Raw genomic sequence first — 20,901 nt, 5'->3', positions numbered from 1 at the left:
GTATAAGGGATTATATCAGTGAGATTACTGGTCAGTGCAGTGACAGTAGAGGTGAGAGCTCAGTGACAAGTGACCAGTACAGCTAATATCACATCAGTATAAAGGATTATATCAGTGAGATTACTGGTCAGTGCAGTGACATTAGAGGTGAGAGCTCAGTGACAAGTGACCAGTACAACTAATATCACATCAGTATAAGGGATTATATCAGTGAGATTACTGGTCAGTGCAGTGACAGTAGAGGTGAGAGCTCAGTGACAAGTGACCAGTACAACTAATATCACATCAGTATAAGGGATTATATCAGTGAGATTACTGGTCAGTGCAGTGACATTAGAGGTGAGAGCTCAGTGACAAGTGACCAGTACAACTAATATCACATCAGTATAAGGGATTATATCAGTGAGATTACTGGTCAGTGCAGTGACATTAGAGGTGAGAGCTCAGTGACAAGTGACCAGTACATCTAATATCACATCAGTATAAGGGATTATATCAGTGAGATTACTGGTCAGTGCAGTGACATTAGAGGTGAGAGCTCAGTGACAAGTGACCAGTACAACTAATATCACATCAGTATAAGGGATTATATCAGTGAGATTACTGGTCAGTGCAGTGACAGTAGAGGTGAGAGCTCAGTGACAAGTGACCAGTACAGCTAATATCACATCAGTATAAGGGATTATATCAGTGAGATTACTGGTCAGTGCAGTGACAGTAGAGGTGAGAGCTCAGTGACAAGTGACCAGTACAGCTAATATCACATCAGTATAAGGATTATATCAGTGAGATTACTGGTCAGTGCAGTGACAGTAGAGGTGAGAGCTCAGTGACAAGTGACCAGTACAACTAATATCACATCAGTATAAGGGATTATATCAGTGAGATTACTGGTCAGTGCAGTGACATTAGAGGTGAGAGCTCAGTGACAAGTGACCAGTACAGCTAATATCACATCAGTATAAGGGATTATATCAGTGAGATTACTGGTCAGTGCAGTGACATTAGAGGTGAGAGCTCAGTGACAAGTGACCAGTACAGCTAATATCACATCAGTATAAGGGATTATATCAGTGAGATTACTGGTCAGTGCAGTGACAGAGGTGAGAGCTCAGTGACAAGTGACCAGTACAACTAATATCACATCAGTATAAGGGATTATATCAGTGAGATTACTGGTCAGTGCAGTGACATTAGAGGTGAGAGCTCAGTGACAAGTGACCAGTACAACTAATATCACATCAGTATAAGGGATTATATCAGTGAGATTACTGGTCAGTGCAGTGACATTAGAGGTGAGAGCTCAGTGACAAGTGACCAGTACAACTAATATCACATCAGTATAAGGGGATTATATCAGTGAGATTACTGGTCAGTGCAGTGACATTAGAGGTGAGAGCTCAGTGACAAGTGACCAGTACAACTAATATCACATCAGTATAAGGGATTATATCAGTGAGATTACTGGTCAGTGCAGTGACAGAGGTGAGAGCTCAGTGACAAGTGACCAGTACAACTAATATCACATCAGTATAAGGGATTATATCAGTGAGATTACTGGTCAGTGCAGTGACAGTAGAGGTGAGAGCTCAGTGACAAGTGACCAGTACAACTAATATCACATCAGTATAAGGGATTATATCAGTGAGATTACTGGTCAGTGCAGTGACATTAGAGGTGAGAGCTCAGTGACAAGTGACCAGTACAACTAATATCACATCAGTATAAGGGATTATATCAGTGAGATTACTGGTCAGTGCAGTGACATTAGAGGTGAGAGCTCAGTGACAAGTGACCAGTACAGCTAATATCACATCAGTATAAGGGATTATATCAGTGAGATTACTGGTCAGTGCAGTGACATTAGAGGTGAGAGCTCAGTGACAAGTGACCAGTACAACTAATATCACATCAGTATAAGGGATTATATCAGTGAGATTACTGGTCAGTGCAGTGACATTAGAGGTGAGAGCTCAGTGACAAGTGACCAGTACAACTAATATCACATCAGTATAAGGGATTATATCAGTGAGATTACTGGTCAGTGCAGTGACATTAGAGGTGAGAGCTCAGTGACAAGTGACCAGTACAACTAATATCACATCAGTATAAGGGATTATATCAGTGAGATTACTGGTCAGTGCAGTGACATTAGAGGTGAGAGCTCAGTGACAAGTGACCAGTACAGCTAATATCACATCAGTATAAGGGATTATATCAGTGAGATTACTGGTCAGTGCAGTGACAGTAGAGGTGAGAGCTCAGTGACAAGTGACCAGTACAACTAATATCACATCAGTATAAAGGATTATATCAGTGAGATTACTGGTCAGTGCAGTGACAGTAGAGGTGAGAGCTCAGTGACAAGTGACCAGTACAGCTAATATAACATCAGTATAAGGGATTATATCAGTGAGATTACTGGTCAGTGCAGTGACAGAGGTGAGAGCTCAGTGACAAGTGACCAGTACAGCTAATATAACATCAGTATAAGGGATTATATCAGTGAGATTACTGGTCAGTGCAGTGACAGTAGAGGTGAGAGCTCAGTGACAAGTGACCAGTACAGCTAATATCACATCAGTATAAGGGATTATATCAGTGAGATTACTGGTCAGTGCAGTGACAGAGGTGAGAGCTCAGTGACAAGTGACCAGTACAACTAATATCACATCAGTATAAGGGATTATATCAGTGAGATTACTGGTCAGTGCAGTGACAGAGGTGAGAGCTCAGTGACAAGTGACCAGTACAACTAATATCACATCAGTATAAGGGATTATATCAGTGAGATTACTGGTCAGTGCAGTGACAGAGGTGAGAGCTCAGTGACAAGTGACCAGTACAACTAATATCACATCAGTATAAGGGATTATATCAGTGAGATTACTGGTCAGTGCAGTGACAGTAGAGGTGAGAGCTCAGTGACAAGTGACCAGTACAACTAATATCACATCAGTATAAGGGATTATATCAGTGAGATTACTGGTCAGTGCAGTGACAGTAGAGGTGAGAGCTCAGTGACAAGTGACCAGTACAGCTAATATCACATCAGTATAAGGGATTATATCAGTGAGATTACTGGTCAGTGCAGTGACATTAGAGGTGAGAGCTCAGTGACAAGTGACCAGTACAGCTAATATCACATCAGTATAAGGGATTATATCAGTGAGATTACTGGTCAGTGCAGTGACATTAGAGGTGAGAGCTCAGTGACAAGTGACCAGTACAACTAATATCACATCAGTATAAGGGATTATATCAGTGAGATTACTGGTCAGTGCAGTGACAGTAGAGGTGAGAGCTCAGTGACAAGTGACCAGTACAACTAATATCACATCAGTATAAGGGATTATATCAGTGAGATTACTGGTCAGTGCAGTGACATTAGAGGTGAGAGCTCAGTGACAAGTGACCAGTACAACTAATATCACATCAGTATAAGGGATTATATCAGTGAGATTACTGGTCAGTGCAGTGACAGTAGAGGTGAGAGCTCAGTGACAAGTGACCAGTACAACTAATATCACATCAGTATAAGGGATTATATCAGTGAGATTACTGGTCAGTGCAGTGACATTAGAGGTGAGAGCTCAGTGACAAGTGACCAGTACAACTAATATCACATCAGTATAAGGGATTATATCAGTGAGATTACTGGTCAGTGCAGTGACATTAGAGGTGAGAGCTCAGTGACAAGTGACCAGTACAGCTAATATCACATCAGTATAAGGATTATATCAGTGAGATTACTGGTCAGTGCAGTGACATTAGAGGTGAGAGCTCAGTGACAAGTGACCAGTACAGCTAATATCACATCAGTATAAAGGATTATATCAGTGAGATTACTGGTCAGTGCAGTGACATTAGAGGTGAGAGCTCAGTGACAAGTGACCAGTACAGCTAATATCACATCAGTATAAAGGATTATATCAGTGAGATTACTGGTCAGTGCAGTGACAGTAGAGGTGAGAGCTCAGTGACAAGTGACCAGTACAACTAATATCACATCAGTATAAGGGATTATATCAGTGAGATTACTGGTCAGTGCAGTGACAGTAGAGGTGAGAGCTCAGTGACAAGTGACCAGTACAACTAATATCACATCAGTATAAGGGATTATATCAGTGAGATTACTGGTCAGTGCAGTGACATTAGAGGTGAGAGCTCAGTGACAAGTGACCAGTACATCTAATATCACATCAGTATAAGGGATTATATCAGTGAGATTACTGGTCAGTGCAGTGACATTAGAGGTGAGAGCTCAGTGACAAGTGACCAGTACAGCTAATATCACATCAGTATAAAGGATTATATCAGTGAGATTACTGGTCAGTGCAGTGACAGAGGTGAGAGCTCAGTGACAAGTGACCAGTACAACTAATATCACATCAGTATAAGGGATTATATCAGTGAGATTACTGGTCAGTGCAGTGACAGAGGTGAGAGCTCAGTGACAAGTGACCAGTACAACTAATATCACATCAGTATAAGGGATTATATCAGTGAGATTACTGGTCAGTGCAGTGACAGTAGAGGTGAGAGCTCAGTGACAAGTGATCAGTACAACTAATATCACATCAGTATAAGGGATATCAGTGAGATTACTGGTCAGTGCAGTGACATTAGAGGTGAGAGCTCAGTGACAAGTGACCAGTACAGCTAATATCACATCGGTATAAAGGATTATATCAGTGAGATTACTGGTCAGTGCAGTGACATTAGAGGTGAGAGCTCAGTGACAAGTGACCAGTACAACTAATATCACATTAGTATAAGGGATTATATCAGTGAGATTACTGGTCAGTGCAGTGACATTAGGGGTGAGAGCTCAGTGACAAGTGACCAGTACAGCTAATATCACATCAGTATAAGGGATTATATCAGTGAGATTACTGGTCAGTGCAGTGACAGTAGAGGTGAGAGCTCAGTGACAAGTGATCAGTACAACTAATATCACATCAGTATAAGGGATTATATCAGTGAGATTACTGGTCAGTGCAGTGACATTAGAGGTGAGAGCTCAGTGACAAGTGATCAGTACAACTAATATCACATCAGTATAAAGGATTATATCAGTGAGATTACTGGTCAGTGCAGTGACAGAGGTGAGAGCTCAGTGACAAGTGACCAGTACAGCTAATATCACATCAGTATAAGGGATTATATCAGTGAGATTACTGGTCAGTGCAGTGACATTAGAGGTGAGAGCTCAGTGACAAGTGACCAGTACAACTAATATCACATCAGTATAAGGGATTATATCAGTGAGATTACTGGTCAGTGCAGTGACAGTAGAGGTGAGAGCTCAGTGACAAGTGACCAGTACAACTAATATCACATCAGTATAAGGGATTATATCAGTGAGATTACTGGTCAGTGCAGTGACAGTAGAGGTGAGAGCTCAGTGACAAGTGACCAGTACAACTAATATCACATCAGTATAAGGGATTATATCAGTGAGATTACTGGTCAGTGCAGTGACATTAGAGGTGAGAGCTCAGTGACAAGTGACCAGTACAGCTAATATCACATCAGTATAAGGGATTATATCAGTGAGATTACTGGTCAGTGCAGTGACATTAGAGGTGAGAGCTCAGTGACAAGTGATCAGTACAACTGATATCACATCAGTATAAAGGATTATATCAGTGAGATTACTGGTCAGTGCAGTGACATTAGAGGTGAGAGCTCAGTGACAAGTGACCAGTACAGCTAATATCACATCACTGAGAGGGTACAGACCACAGGCTCACGCAGGTGCACGTATGTTGGGCAGACTGAGATCTCACTGCGCCTGACAACATAGTGCAATAAAGGTTCAGCCTCATGCAGGGTTAGGACTACAATTTGTTTAACCCCTTGGCTGCCATTGAGGGTTGTAAATTAACAGGACATAAACCTTGTTTCATGATTCAGGTAAAACAACTCTCTAATTTAGTCTTATTAGCAATCTTGCTGCATTCTATTGGGATCATTAGTTGAAGGAGCGGCAATGCACTACTGGGAGCTAGCTGAAAACCTAGGTAAACCAATGACAAGAGGCATATACGTGCAGCCACCAATCAGCAGCTAGCTCCCATTTCCACGGCCTACCTAAGTGTGCTTTTACGAAAAAGGATTCCAAGAGAACTAAGCAAATTAGATTTTAGAAGTACATTTAATTGTTGCTCTATTTGAATCATTATGGAAAAATCTAGGGTTTCGTGTCCCTTTAATGCAGAGCAAAGCACTGCAGCTCTCAGGCATCTCAGCATCACTATTGCTGTTAATGAAACTCTCTAAACAAGGAGCAGGATATAACACAAATGGCCCTAATCATATACATCACTCTACGTGTTTGGCACTGGTTTCAACAGACGCTTATTCCACAGCAGTCGCACTTACCGGTCTCATAATAATCGTACACTTTCACGGTGGCTGCTTTTAGGTTCTTCACTAGAGATTCTTGTTCCACTGTGATATTGAACTCAGAGAAAACATGTCCCAGCTGTAGGAAGAGAGAACATGAGACATGAATAGGGCAAGAGGGCGCAGATTTCTGACACGGGCTGCAGGTGATGTGGTCTGATATGAGAAGTCATGTGTGCTTACAACTAAAAAGGGTCTGATATGTGCATGTAACTGACAGGGGCCTAGATTTAGAGTTTTGCGGCCAAAGGGGTGCGTTAGCTACGCATGCTTTTTTCTGGCCGCACCTTTTAAATACCTCTGGTATTGAGAGTTCACAGAATGGCTGCGTTAGGCTCCAAAAAAGGAGCGTAGAGCATATTTACCGCAACTTCAACTCTCGATACCAGCGGTGCTTACGGACGCGGCCAGCTTCAAAAATGTGCTCGTGCACGATTCCCCCATAGAAAACAATGGGGCTGTTTGAGCTGAAAAAAAACCTAACACCTGCAAAAAAGCCGCGTTCAGCTCCTAACGCAGCCCCATTGTTTACTATGGGGAAACACTTCCTACGTCTGCACCTAACACCCTAACATGTACCCCGAGTCTAAACACCCCTAACCTTACACTTATTAACCCCTATTCTGCCGCCCCCGCTATCGCTGACCCCTGCATATTTTTTTAACCCCTAATCTGCCGCTCCGTAAACCGCCGCTACTTACATTATCCCTATGTACCCCTAATCTGCTGCCCCTAACACCGCCGACCCCTATATTATATTTATTAACCCCTAATCTGCCGAGCGGACCGCACCGCTATTATAATAAAGTTATTAACCCCTAATCCGCCTCACTCTCGCCTCAATAACCCTATAATAAATAGTATTAACCCCTAATCTGCCCTCCCTAACATCGCCGACACCTAACTTCAAACATTAAGCCCTAATCTGCCGACTGGAGCTCACCGCTATTCTAATAAATGTATTAACCCCTAAAGCTAAGTCTAACCCTAACACTAACACCCCCCTAAGTTAAATATAATTTAAATCTAACGAAATAAATTAACTCTTATTAAATAAATTATTCCTATTTAAAGCTAAATACTTACCTGTAAAATAAACCCTAATATAGCTACAATATAAATTGAGCTCCAGTCGGCAGATTAGGGGTTAATGTTTGAAGTTAGGTGTCGGCGATGTTAGGGAGGGCAGATTAGGGGTTAATACTATTTATTATAGGGTTATTGAGGCGGGAGTGAGGCGGATTAGGGGTTAATAACTTTATTATAATAGCGGTGCGGTCCGCTCGGCAGATTAGGGGTTAATAAGTGTAGGCAGGTGGAGGCGACGTTGAGGGGGGCAGATTACGGGTTAATAAATATAATATAGGTGTCGGGGGTGTTAGGGGCAGCAGATTAGGGGTACATAGCTATAATGTAGCTGGCAGCGGCGTGCGGACGGCAGATTAGGGGTTAATAATAATATGCAGGGGTCAGCGATAGCGGGGGCGGCAGATTAGGGGTTAATAAATATAATATAGGGGTCGGCGGTGTTAGGGGCAGCAGATTAGGGGTACATAGGGATAACGTAGTTGGCGGCAGTGTACGGAGCGGAAGATTAGGGGTTAAATTTTTTTTATAGAGTCTGATGTGTGCATATAACTGACAGGGGCTACAGATTATGAAGTCTGATGAGGTCTGATGTGTGCATATAACTGACAGGGGCTACAGATTATGAAGTCTGATGTGAGGTCTGATGTGTGCATATAACTGACAGGGGCTACAGATTATGAAGTCTGATGTGTGCATATAACTGACAGGGGCTGCAGGTAATGAGGTCTGATGTATGCATATAACTGACAGGGGCTGCAGGTAATGCAATCTGATGTGAGGTCTAATGTGTGCATATAACTAACAGGGGCTGCAGGTAATGGAGTCTAATGTGTGCATATAAATGACAGGGACTGCAAGTAATGGGGTCCGATGTGTGCATATAACTGACAGGGGCTGCAAGTAATGGGGTCTGATGTGTGCATATAACTGACAGGGGCTGCAGGTAATGAAGTCTGATGTGAGGTCTGATGTGTACATATAACTGACAGGGGCTGTAGGTAATGGGATCTGATGTGAGGTCTGATGTGTGCATATAACTGACAGGGGCTGCAGGTAATGAGGTCTGGTGTGAGGTCTGATGTGTGCATATAACTGACAGGGGCTGCAGGTAATGAGGTCTGGTGTGGGCATATAACTGACAGGGGCTGCAGGTAATGAGGTCTGATGTGGGCATATAACTGACAGGGGCTGCAGATAATGAGGTCTGATGTGTACACATAACTGACAGGGGCTGCAGGTAATGAGGTCTGATGTGTGCATATAACTGACAGGGGCTGCAGGTAATGAGGTCTGATGTGAGGTCTAATGTGTGCATATAACTGACAGGGGCTGCAAGTAAAGGGATCTGATGTGATGTCTGATGTGTGCATATAACTGACAGGGGCTGCAGGTAATAGGGTCTGATGTGAGGTCTGATGGTTGCTTATAACTGACAGGGGCTGCAGGTAATGGGGTCTGATGTGAGGTCTGATGTGTGCATATAACTGACAGGGGCTGCAGGCAATGGGGTCTGATGTGAGGTCTGATGTGTGCATATAATTGACAGGGGCTGCAGGTAATAAGATCTGATGAGAGGTCTGATGTTTGCATATAACTGACAGGGGCTGCAGGTAATGGGGTTTGATGTGAGGTCTGATGTGTGCATATAACTGACAGGGGCTGCAGGTAATAAGATCTGATGTGAGGTCTGATGTGTGCATATAACTGACAGGGGCTGAAGGTAATATGATCTGATGTGAGGTCTGATGCGTGCATATAACTGACAGGGGCTGCAGGTAATGGGGTCTGATGTGAGGTCTGATGTGTGCATATAACTGACAGGGACTGCAGGTAATGAGGTCTGATGTGAGGTCTGAGATGTGCATATAACTGACAGGGGCTGCAGGTAATGGGGTTTGGTCTGAGGTTTGCATATAACTGACAGGGGCTGCAGGTAATGGGGTCTGATGTGAGGTCTGATGTGGGCATATAACTGACAGGGGCTGCAGGTAAAGGAATCTAATGTGAGGTCTGATGTGTGCATATAACTGACAGGGGCTGCAGGTAATAGGGTCTGATGTGAGGTCTGATGGTTGCTTATAACTGACAGGGGCTGCAGGTAATGGGGTCTGATGTGAGGTCTGATGTGTGCATATAACTGACAGGGGCTGCAGGTAATGGGGTCTGATGTGTGCATATAACTGACAGGGGCTGCAGGTAATAAGATCTGATGTGAGGTCTGATGTGTGCATATAACTGACAGGGGCTGCAGGTAATGGGGTCGGATGTGTGCATATAACTGACAGGGGCTGCAGGTAATAAGATCTGATGTGAGGTCTGATGTGTGCATATAACTGACAGGGACTGCAGGTAATGGGGTCTGATGTGAGGTCTGAGATGTGCATATAACTGACAGGGGCTGCAGGTAATGGGGTTTGGTCTGAGGTGTGCATATAACTGACAGGGGCTGCAGGTAATGGGGTCTGATGTGAGGTCTGATGTGAGCATATAACTGACGGGCTGCAGGTAATGGGGTCTGATGTGAGGTCTGATGTGGGCATATAACTGACGGGCTGCAGGTAATGGGGTCTGATGTGAGGTCTGATGTGGGCATATAACTGACAGGAGCTGCAGGCAATGAGGGCTAATGTGTGCATATAACTGACAGGGGCTGCAGGTAATGAGATCTAATGTGTGCATATAGCTGAGAGAGGCTGCAGGTAATGTGGTCCAATGTGAGGTCTAATGTGTGCATATATCTGAAAGGGGCTGATGGTAATGGGGTCTGATGTGAGGTCTAATGTGTGCATATAACTGACAGGGGCTGCAGGTAATGGGGTCTGATGTGAGGTCTGATGTAGACATATAACTGACAGGGGCTGCAGGTAAAGAGATCTGATGTGTGCATATAACTGACAGCGGCTGCAGGTAATGAGGTCTGATGTGGGCTATCTCATACCTGATTCTGGTACACTATACTTCTACTAGTTCATACCTTGTATCACTACACTATACTTCTGCTAGCTCATACCTTGTATCAGTACACTATACTTCTGCTAGCTCATACCTTGTATAACTTCACTATACTTCTGCTAACTCATACCTTGTATCAGTACACTATACTTCTGTTAGCTCATACCTTGTATCAGTACACTATACTTCTGCTAGCTCATACCTTGTATAACTTCACTATACTTCTGCTAACTCATACCTTGTATCAGTACACTATACTTCTGCTAACTCATACCTTGTATCAGTACACTATACTTCTGCTAGCTCATACCTTGTATCACTTCACTATACTTCTGCTAACTCATACCTTGTATCAGTACACTATACTTCTGCTAGCTCATACCTTGTATCATTACACTATACTTCTGCTAACTCATACCTTGTATCAGTACACTATACTTCTGCTAACTCATACCTTGTATCAGTACACTATACTTCTGCTAACTCATACCTTGTATCAGTACACTATACTTCTGCTAGCTCATACCTTGTATCGGTACACTATACTTCTGCTAGCTCATACCTTGTATCAGTGCACTATACTTCTGCTAGCTCATACCTTGTATCGGTACACTATACTTCTGTTAGCTCATACCTTGTATCACTACACTATACTTCTGCTAACTCATACCTTGTATCAGTACACTATACTTCTGCTAACTCATACCTTGTATCAGTACACTATACTTCTGCTAACTTATACCTTGAATCAGTACACTATACTTCTGCTAGCTCATACCTTGTATCATTACACTATACTTCTGCTAGCTCATACCTTGTATCATTACACTATACTTCTGCTAACTCATACCTTGTATCATTACACTATACTTCTGCTAATTCATACCTTGTATCATTACACTTTACTTCTGCTAGCTCATTCCTTGTATCAGTACACTATACTTCTGCTAACTTATACTTTGTATCAGTACACTATACTTCTGCTAGCTCATACCTTGTATCAGTACACTATACTTCTGCTAACTCATACCTTGTTTCAGTACACTATACTTCTGCTAACTCATACCTTGTATCACAACACTATACTTCTGCTAACTCATACCTTGTATCAGTACACTATACTTCTGCTAACTCATACCTTGTATCAGTACACTATACTTCTGCTAACTCATACCTTATATCATTACACTATACTTCTGCTAACTCATACCTTGTATCATTACACTATACTTCTGCTAACACATACCTTGTATCATTACACTATACTTCTGCTAGTTCATACCTTGTATCAGTATACTATACGTTTGCTAGCTTATACCTTGTATCAGTACACTATACTTCTGCTAGCTCATACCTTGTATCAGTACACTATACTTCTGCTAGCTCATACCATGTATCAGTACACTATACTTCTGCTAGCTCATACCTTGTATCAGTACACTATACTTCTGCTAGCTCATACCTTGTATCAGTGCACTATACTTCTGCTAACTCCTACCTTGTATCAGTACACTATACTTCTGCTAACTCATACCTTGTATCAGTACAATATACTTCTGCTAACTCATACCTTGTATCACTTCGCTATACTTCTGCTCGCTCATACCTTGTATCGGTACACTATACTTCTGCTAACTCATACCTTGTATCAATACACTATACTTCTGGTAACTCATACCTTGTATCAATACACTATACTTCTGCTAACTCATACCTTGTATCAGTACACTATACTTCTGCTAACTCATACCTTGTATCAGTACACTATACTTCTGCTAACTCATACCTTGTATCAGTACACTATACTTCTGTTAGCTCATACCTTGTATCAGTACACTATACTTCTGCTAGCTCATACCTTTTATCATTACACTATACTTCTGCAAGCCCATACCTTGTATCAGTACACTATACTTCTGCTAACTCATACCTTGTATCAGTACACTATACTTCTGCTAGCTCATACCTTGTATCAGTACACTATACTTCTGCTAGCTCATACCTTGTATCAGTACACTATACTTCTGCTAGCTCATACCTTGTATCAGTACACTATACTTCTGCTAACTCATAACTTGTATCAGTACACTATACTTCTGCTAGCCCATACCTTGTATCAGTGCACTATACTTCTGCTAGCTCATACCTTGTATCAGTACACTATACTTCTGTTAGCTTATACCTTGTATTAGTGAGTACACTATACTTCTGCTAGCTCATACCTTGTATCAGTACACTATACTTCTGCTAGCTCATACCTTGAATCAGTACACTATACTTCTGCTAGCCCATACCTTGTATCAGTGCACTATACTTCTGCTATCTCATACCTTGTATCAGTGCACTATACTTCTGCTAACTCATACCTTGTATCATTACACTATACTTCTGCTAACTCATACCTTGTATCAGTACACTATACTTCTGCTAGCTCATACCTTGTATCAGTGCACTATACTTCTGCTAGCTCATACCTTGTATCACTACACTATACTTCTGCTAACTCATACCTTGTATCAGTACACTATACTTCTGCTAGCTCATACCTTGTATCAGTACACTATACTTCTGCTAACTCATACCTTGTATCAGTACACTATACTTCTGCTAGCCCATACCTTGTATCAGTGCACTATACTTCTGCTAGCTCATACCTTGTATCAGTACACTATACTTCTGTTAGCTTATACCTTGTATTAGTGAGTGCACTATACTTCTGCTAGCTCATACCTTGTATCAGTGCACTATACTTCTGCTAACTCATACCTTGTATCAGTGCACTATACTTCTGCTAGCTCATACCTTGTATCAGTACACTATACTTCTGCTAGCTCATACCTTGTATCAGTACACTATACTTCTGCTAACTCATACCTTGTATCAGTACACTATACTTCTGCTAGCTCATAGCTTGTATCAGTACACTATACTTCTGCTAGCTCATACCTTGTATCAGTACACTATACTTCTGCTAACACATACCTTGTATCAGTACACTATACTTCTGCTAGCTCATACCTTGTATCAGTACACTATACTTCTGCTAGCTCATACCTTGTATCATTACACTATACTTCTGCTAGCTCATACCTTGTATCATTACACTATACTTCTGCTAGCTCATACCTTGTATCATTACACTATACTTATGCTAACTCATACCTTGTATCAGTACACTATACTTCTGCTAACTCATACCTTGTATCAGTGCACTATACTTCTGCTAGCCCATACCTTGTATCATTACACTATACTTCTGCTAGCTCATACCTTGTATCATTACACTATACTTATGCTAACTCATACCTTGTATCAGTACACTATACTTCTGCTAACTCATACCTTGTATCAGTACACTATACTTCTGCTAGCTCATACCTTGTATCAGTACACTATACTTCTGCTAGCTCATACCATGTATCAGTACACTATACTTCTGCTAGCTCATACCTTGTATCAGTACACTATACTTCTGCTAGCTCATACCTTGTATCAGTACACTATACTTCTGCTAGCTCATACCTTGTATCATTACACTATACTTCTGCTAGCTCATACCTTGTATCAGTACACTATACTTCTGCTAGCTCATACCTTGTATCATTACACTATACTTATGCTAACTCATACCTTGTATCAGTACACTATACTTATGCTAGCTCATACCTTGTATCAGTACACTATACTTCTGCTAACTCATACCTTGTATCAGTACACTATACTTCTGCTAGCTCATACCTTGTATCAGTACACTATACTTCTGCTAGCTTATACCATGTATCAGTACACTATACTTCTGCTAGCTCATACCTTGTATCAGTACACTATACTTCTGCTAGCTCATACCTTGTATCAGTACACTATACTTCTGCTAACACATACCTTGTATCAGTACACTATACTTCTGCTAGCTCATACCTTGTATCAGTACACTATACTTCTGCTAACACATACCTTGTATCAGTACACTATACTTCTGCTAACACATACCTTGTATCAGTACACTATACTTCTGCTAGCTCATACCTTGTATCAGTACACTATACTTCTGCTAGCTCATACCTTGTATCAGTACACTATACTTCTGCTAACTCATACCTTGTATCAGTACACTATACTTCTGCTAGCTCATACCTTGTATCATTACACTATACTTCTGCTAGCTCATACCTTCTATCATTACACTATACTTCTGCTAGCTCATACCTTGTATCATTACACTATACTTATGCTAACTCATACCTTGTATCAGTGCACTATACATCTGCTAGCTCATACCTTGTATCAGTGCACTATACTTCTGCTAGCTCATACCTTGTATCACTACACTATACTTCTGCTAGCTCATACCTTGTATCACTTCGCTATACTTCTGCTAGCTCATACCTTGTATCGGTACACTATACTTCTGCTAACTCATACCTTGTATCAGTACACTATACTTCTGCTAACTCATACCTTGTATCAGTGCACTATACTTCTGCTAACTCATACCTTGTATCAGTACACTATACTTCTGCTAACTCATACCTTGTATCACTTCGCTATACTTCTGCTAGCTCATACCTTGTATCGGTACACTATACTTCTGCTAACTCATACCTTGTATCAGTACACTATACTTCTGCTAACTCATACCTTGTATCAGTACACTATACTTCTGCTAACTCATACCTTGTATCATTACACTATACTTCTGCTAACTCATACCTTGTATCAGTACACTATACTTCTGTTAGCTCATACCTTGTATCAGTACACTATACTTCTGCTAGCTCATACCTTTTATCATTACACTATACTTCTGCTAGCCCATACCTTGTATCAGTACACTATACTTCTGCTAACTCATACCTTGTATCAGTACACTATACTTCTGCTAGCTCATACCTTGTATCAGTACACTATACTTCTGCTAGCTCATACCTTGTATCAGTACACTATACTTCTGCTAGCTCTTACCTTGTATCAGTACACTATACTTCTGCTAACTCATACCTTGTATCAGTACACTATACTTCTGTTAGCTTATACCTTGTATTAGTGAGTACACTATACTTCTGCTAGCTCATACCTTGTATCAGTACACTATACTTCTGCTAGCTCATACCTTGTATCAGTACACTATACTTCTGCTAGCTCATACCTTGTATCACTTCACTATACTTCTGCTAACTCATACCTTGTATCAGTACACTATACTTCTGTTAGCTCATACCTTGTATCAGTACACTATACATCTGCTAGCTCATACCTTGTATCAGTACACTATACTTCTGCTAGCTCATACCTTGTATCAGTACACTATACTTCTGCTAGCTCATACCTTGTATCAGTACACTATACTTCTGCTAGCTCATACCTTGTATCAGTACACTATACTTCTGTTAGCTCATACCTTGTATCAGTACACTATACTTCTGCTAGCCCATACCTTGTATCAGTGCACTATACTTCTGCTAGCTCATACCTTGTATCAGTACACTATACTTCTTTTAGCTTATACCTTGTATTAGTGAGTGCACTATACTTCTGCTAGCTCATACCTTGTATCAGTGCACTATACTTCTGCTAACTCATACCTTGTATCAGTGCACTATACTTATGCTAGCTCATACCTTGTATCAGTACACTATACTTCTGCTAGCTCATACCTTGTATCATTACACTATACTTCTGCTAGCTCATACCTTGTATCATTACACTATACTTATGCTAACTCATACCTTGTATCAGTACACTATACTTCTGCTAACTCATACCTTGTATCAGTACACTATACTTCTGCTAAGTCATACCTTGTATCATTACACTATACTTCTGTTAGCTTATACCTTGTATTAGTGAGTACACTATACTTCTGCTAGCTCATACCTTGTATCAGTGCACTATACTTCTGCTAACTCATACCTTGTATCAGTGCACTATACTTATGCTAGCTCATACCTTGTATCAGTACACTATACTTCTGCTAGCTCATACCTTGTATCATTACACTATACTTCTGCTAGCTCATACCTTGTATCATTACACTATACTTATGCTAACTCATACCTTGTATCAGTACACTATACTTCTGCTAACTCATACCTTGTATCAGTACACTATACTTCTGCTAGCTCATACCTTGTATCATTACACTATACTTATGCTAACTCATACCTTGTATCACTACACTATACTTCTGCTAGCTCATACCTTGTATCAGTACACTATACTTCTGCTAACTCATACCTTGTATCAGTACACTATACTTCTGCTAGCTCATACCTTGTATCGGTACACTATACTTCTGCTAGCTCATACCTTGTATCAGTGCACTATACTTCTGCTAGTTCATACCTTGTATCGGTACACTATACTTCTGTTAGCTCATACCTTGTATCAGTACACTATACTTCTGCTAAATCATACCTTGTATCACTACACTATACTTATGCTAACTCATACCTTGTATCAGTACACTATACTTCTGCTAACTCATACCTTGTATCACTACACTATACTTATGCTAACTCATACCTTGTATCACTACACTATACTTCTGCTAACTCATACCTTGTATCAGTACACTACATTATCACTACATAACACAGTTTTAATACCCTGACCCAATATGATTTCTGGGGTGTGGCTGAGATCCTATTGTCATAGAATTCTTGAGTAGCAAATCAAGCTGAGCTATAGTGGTAGCTGTTATGCACCAGTTTATGTATTAGCCAGAAACATAATAAAGAGCTGATTTGGCATTAAACTTTTTATAGATAAACCTCTCTTATATTCCCAAACATAAATTTGGGAAATTACGTTAAATCCAGGAGACAAATTGTTGGTGTAATTTAATTAAAATCATAAAAACTATGTTGTAATTAATGAGTGTGTGATCAAAATAACCAATATGTGGTCAAGGGTAAACCTAAGGAATTCAATTGGGAATTTAGTAAATGTACCTAATATTCTACATAACACCTTCTGCGTATTTTTAGCTAGGAATATGCATTTTTCATGATTATCTAAATGTTATGGTATCAAGCAGAACTGGAGGAGTCTACAGACGCTATACTAAGGGCAGACTCGAGGAGTCTACAGAAGCACCAAGGGCGCGATCCGATAAACGGCGTAGTTTGCGGCGCAAGCGAGGGAACCCGCGTCGCCTGCAGTTTCAGCTCGCAACTCGAGCTATCCCATATATACGGCGCCGTCAGATGCTAACGTGCCGTAAGTCGGATAAACCAGCGATGTCCAGAAATCTGCGCAAGTACAAATTTCTGGCGTCGCCAGTGACTTACGGCACGTTAGAAACTGCCGGCGCCTACAAAACCTTACTAAAGTCTAAATCACCCGCACTGTCTAACACGCCTCCCTAACATAGCCCAACACGTCTAACACGCCTCCCTAACATAGCCCGACACGTCTAACACGCCTCCCTAACATAGCCCGACACGTCTAACCCTCTATCCGCTATCCCCCCTCTCTATCCTAACAATAAAATATGTATTACCCCTAAACCGCCGCTCCCAAACCCCGCCGCAACCTAATAAAGTTATTAACCCCTAAACCGCCGCCAGCTATATTAAATCTATAACCCCCTAAAGTGAGCCCCTAACAACGCCGCCATCTACCTTACCTACCCCCTAAAGTGAGCCCCTACCCGCCGCTATCTATTTTAAAATTATTAACCCCTAATCTAATCCCCCTACCCCGCCGCCATCTATATTAAATTATTTAACCTCTAAAATACTAAACTATCCCTACCACTAAACCTAAGTCTAACCCTACAAATAGCCCTGAAAAGGGCTTTTTGCGTGGCATTGCCCCAAAGTAACAGCTCTTTTGCCAGCCCTTAAAAGGGCTTTTTGCGGGGCATGCCCCAAAGTAACAGCTCTTTTGCCAGCCCTTAAAAGGGCTTTTGGCGGGGCTTTGTCACAAAGTAAACTGCTCTTTTGCCTACAATCTACATCCCCCTACACCGCGGCCACCTATAATAAATGTATTAACCCCTAATCTAATCCCCCTACACCGCAGCCAACTATAGATTGAGCTCGCATTTTATTGGCTGATCGGAACAGCCAATAGAACGCAAGCTCAATCTGATTGGCTGATTGGTTCAGCCAATCGGATTGAACTTGAATCTGATTGGCTGATTCAATCAGCCAATCAGATTTTTCTACCTTAATTCCGATTGGCTGATAGAATCCTATCAGCCAATCGGAATTCGACGGACGCCATCTTGGATGACGTCATTTAAAGGTACCTCATTCGTCGTTCAGTCGTCGGCCGGGATGGATGCTCCGCGTCTGTGGAGCGAAGAATGAAGATTGAAGATGCCGCTTGATGGAAGATGCTGCCCAATGGAAGAAGACTTTGCTGCCGCTTGGATAAAGACATCGCCGGGATGAAGACCTCTTCTTTGCCGCTTGGATAGACATCGTCCGGATCGGATGAGGAGTTCGGCCCGGCGTGGTGAAGATAAGGTAGGGAGATCTTCAGGGGGGTAGTGTTAGGTTTATTTAAGGGGGGTTTGGGTTAGATTAGGGGTATGTGGGTGGTGGGTTGTAATGTTGGGGGGTGGTATTGTGTTTTTTTTTTCAGGCAAAAGAGCAGTTTTCTTTGGGGCATGCCCCCACAAAAGGCCCTTTTAAGGGCTGGTAAGGTAAAAGAGCTTTTTTTTAATTTAGAATAGGGTAGGGAATTTTTTTCTTTTGGGGGGCTTTATTATTTTATTAGGGGGCTTAGAATAGGTGTAATTAGCTTAAAAATCTTGTAATCTTTTTTTTATTTTTTGTAATTTAGTGTTTGTTTGTTTTTGTAATTTAGTTTAGTTTATTTAATTGTATTTTTAGATAGATATTTGTAGTTTAATTAATTTATTGATAGTGTAGGTGTATTTGTAACTTAGGTTAGGATTTATTTTACAGGTAATTGGGTAATTATTTAACTAGGTAGCTATTAAATAGTTAATAAATATTTAATAGCTATTATACCTAGTTAAAATAATTAACAATTTACCTGTAAAATAAGTATAAACCCTAACAGAGCTACAATGTAATTATTAATTACATTGTAGCTATCTTAGAGTTTATTTTATAGGTAAGTATTTAGATTTAAATAGGAATATTTAAGTTTATAATATGAATTAGATTTATTTAATAAGAATTTAGTTAGGGGTGTTAGGGTTAGATAGAGTTAATATAGTTTATATAGATACTATAGTAACTATATTAACCCTAATATAATTAGGGTTAATATAGTTAATATATATAATGTAATAACTATATTAACTATAATATACTTAGGGTTAATATAGATAATATAGCTGGCGGTGGGGTAGGTAGATTAAATTAGGGGTTAATAATTTTAATATAGATGGCGGCGGTGTAAGGGGCTTACATTAGGGGTTAATACTATTAATATAGGAGGCGGCGGTGTAGGGAGGGCAGGTTATAGGGCAAAAGAGCTGTTTACTTTTGGGCAAAGCCCCGCAAAAGGCCCTTTTAAGGGCTGGTAATAGAGATAATTATTTTAGGGGGATTAGATTAGGGGTTAATAATATTAATATAGCTGGCGGCGGTATAGGGGGATTAGATTAGGGGTTAATATTTTTTATATAGGTGGCGGCGGTCAGATAAGGGGTCAGATTAGGGGATAGATAAGGTAGATGGCGGCGGTGTAAGGGGTTCACATTAAGGGATAGATCAGTTAGATGGTGGCGGTTTTAGGGGCTCACAGTAGGGGGTTAGTTTATGTAGATGGCGGTGGGGTCCGTGAGCGGCGGTTTAGGGGTTAAATACTTTATTAGGGATTGCGGCGGGGGATCGCGGTTGACAGGTAGATAGACATTGCGCATGCGTTAGGTGTTAGGTTTTATTTAGCAGATCGCGGTTGACAGTTAGATAGACATTGCGCATGTGTTAGGTTTTATTTAGCAGCTAGTTTAGAGAGTTACGGGGCTCCAATACTCAGCGTAAGGCTTCTTACGGCTGCTTTTTGTGGCGAGGTGAAAATGGAGTAAGATTTCTCCATTTTCGCCACGTAAGTCCTTACGCTGTATATTGGATACCAAACTGCGCTGGTTTGGTATACCTGCCTATGGCCCAAAAAACTACGGGCGACGGCAGAAATATACGCGCGTAACTTCTAGGTTACGCCGTATATAGGATACCAAACCTGCGCAAATATTGACGTCGCCGACTTTTGCGGGCGACGATTTTTATCGGATCGACCCCCAAGGGCAGACTGGAGGAGCCTACAGACACTATACTAAGGGCAGACTGGAGGAGCCTACAGACACTATACTAAGGGCAGACTGGAGGAGCCTACAGACACTATACTAAGGGCAGACTGGAGGAGCCTACAGACACTATACTAAGGGCAGACTCGAGGAGCCTACAGACATTATACTAAGGACAGACTCGAGGAGCCTACAAACAGTATACTAAGGGCAGACTC

General features: G+C 41.2%; 1 protein-coding gene across 1 annotated transcript in view; it reads right to left on the bottom strand.

Moving 5' to 3' along the window:
* The window catches only part of LOC128640317 (alpha-2-macroglobulin), a gene marked incomplete in the record, with an annotated part of 664,962 nt that overhangs the window by 31,420 nt on the left and 612,641 nt on the right, over window positions 1-20,901 (bottom strand). The window contains 1 exon segment of the mRNA XM_053692808.1: window positions 6,388-6,490. Coding sequence (XP_053548783.1) covers window positions 6,388-6,490 — 103 coding nt within the window.

This window comes from Bombina bombina, chromosome 9, assembly GCF_027579735.1.
Source record: "Bombina bombina isolate aBomBom1 chromosome 9, aBomBom1.pri, whole genome shotgun sequence".
Taxonomy (NCBI): domain Eukaryota; kingdom Metazoa; phylum Chordata; class Amphibia; order Anura; family Bombinatoridae; genus Bombina; species Bombina bombina.
The sequence above is the reverse complement of the archived record's forward strand: the minus strand, read 5'-3'. Positions and strand labels throughout refer to the sequence as shown.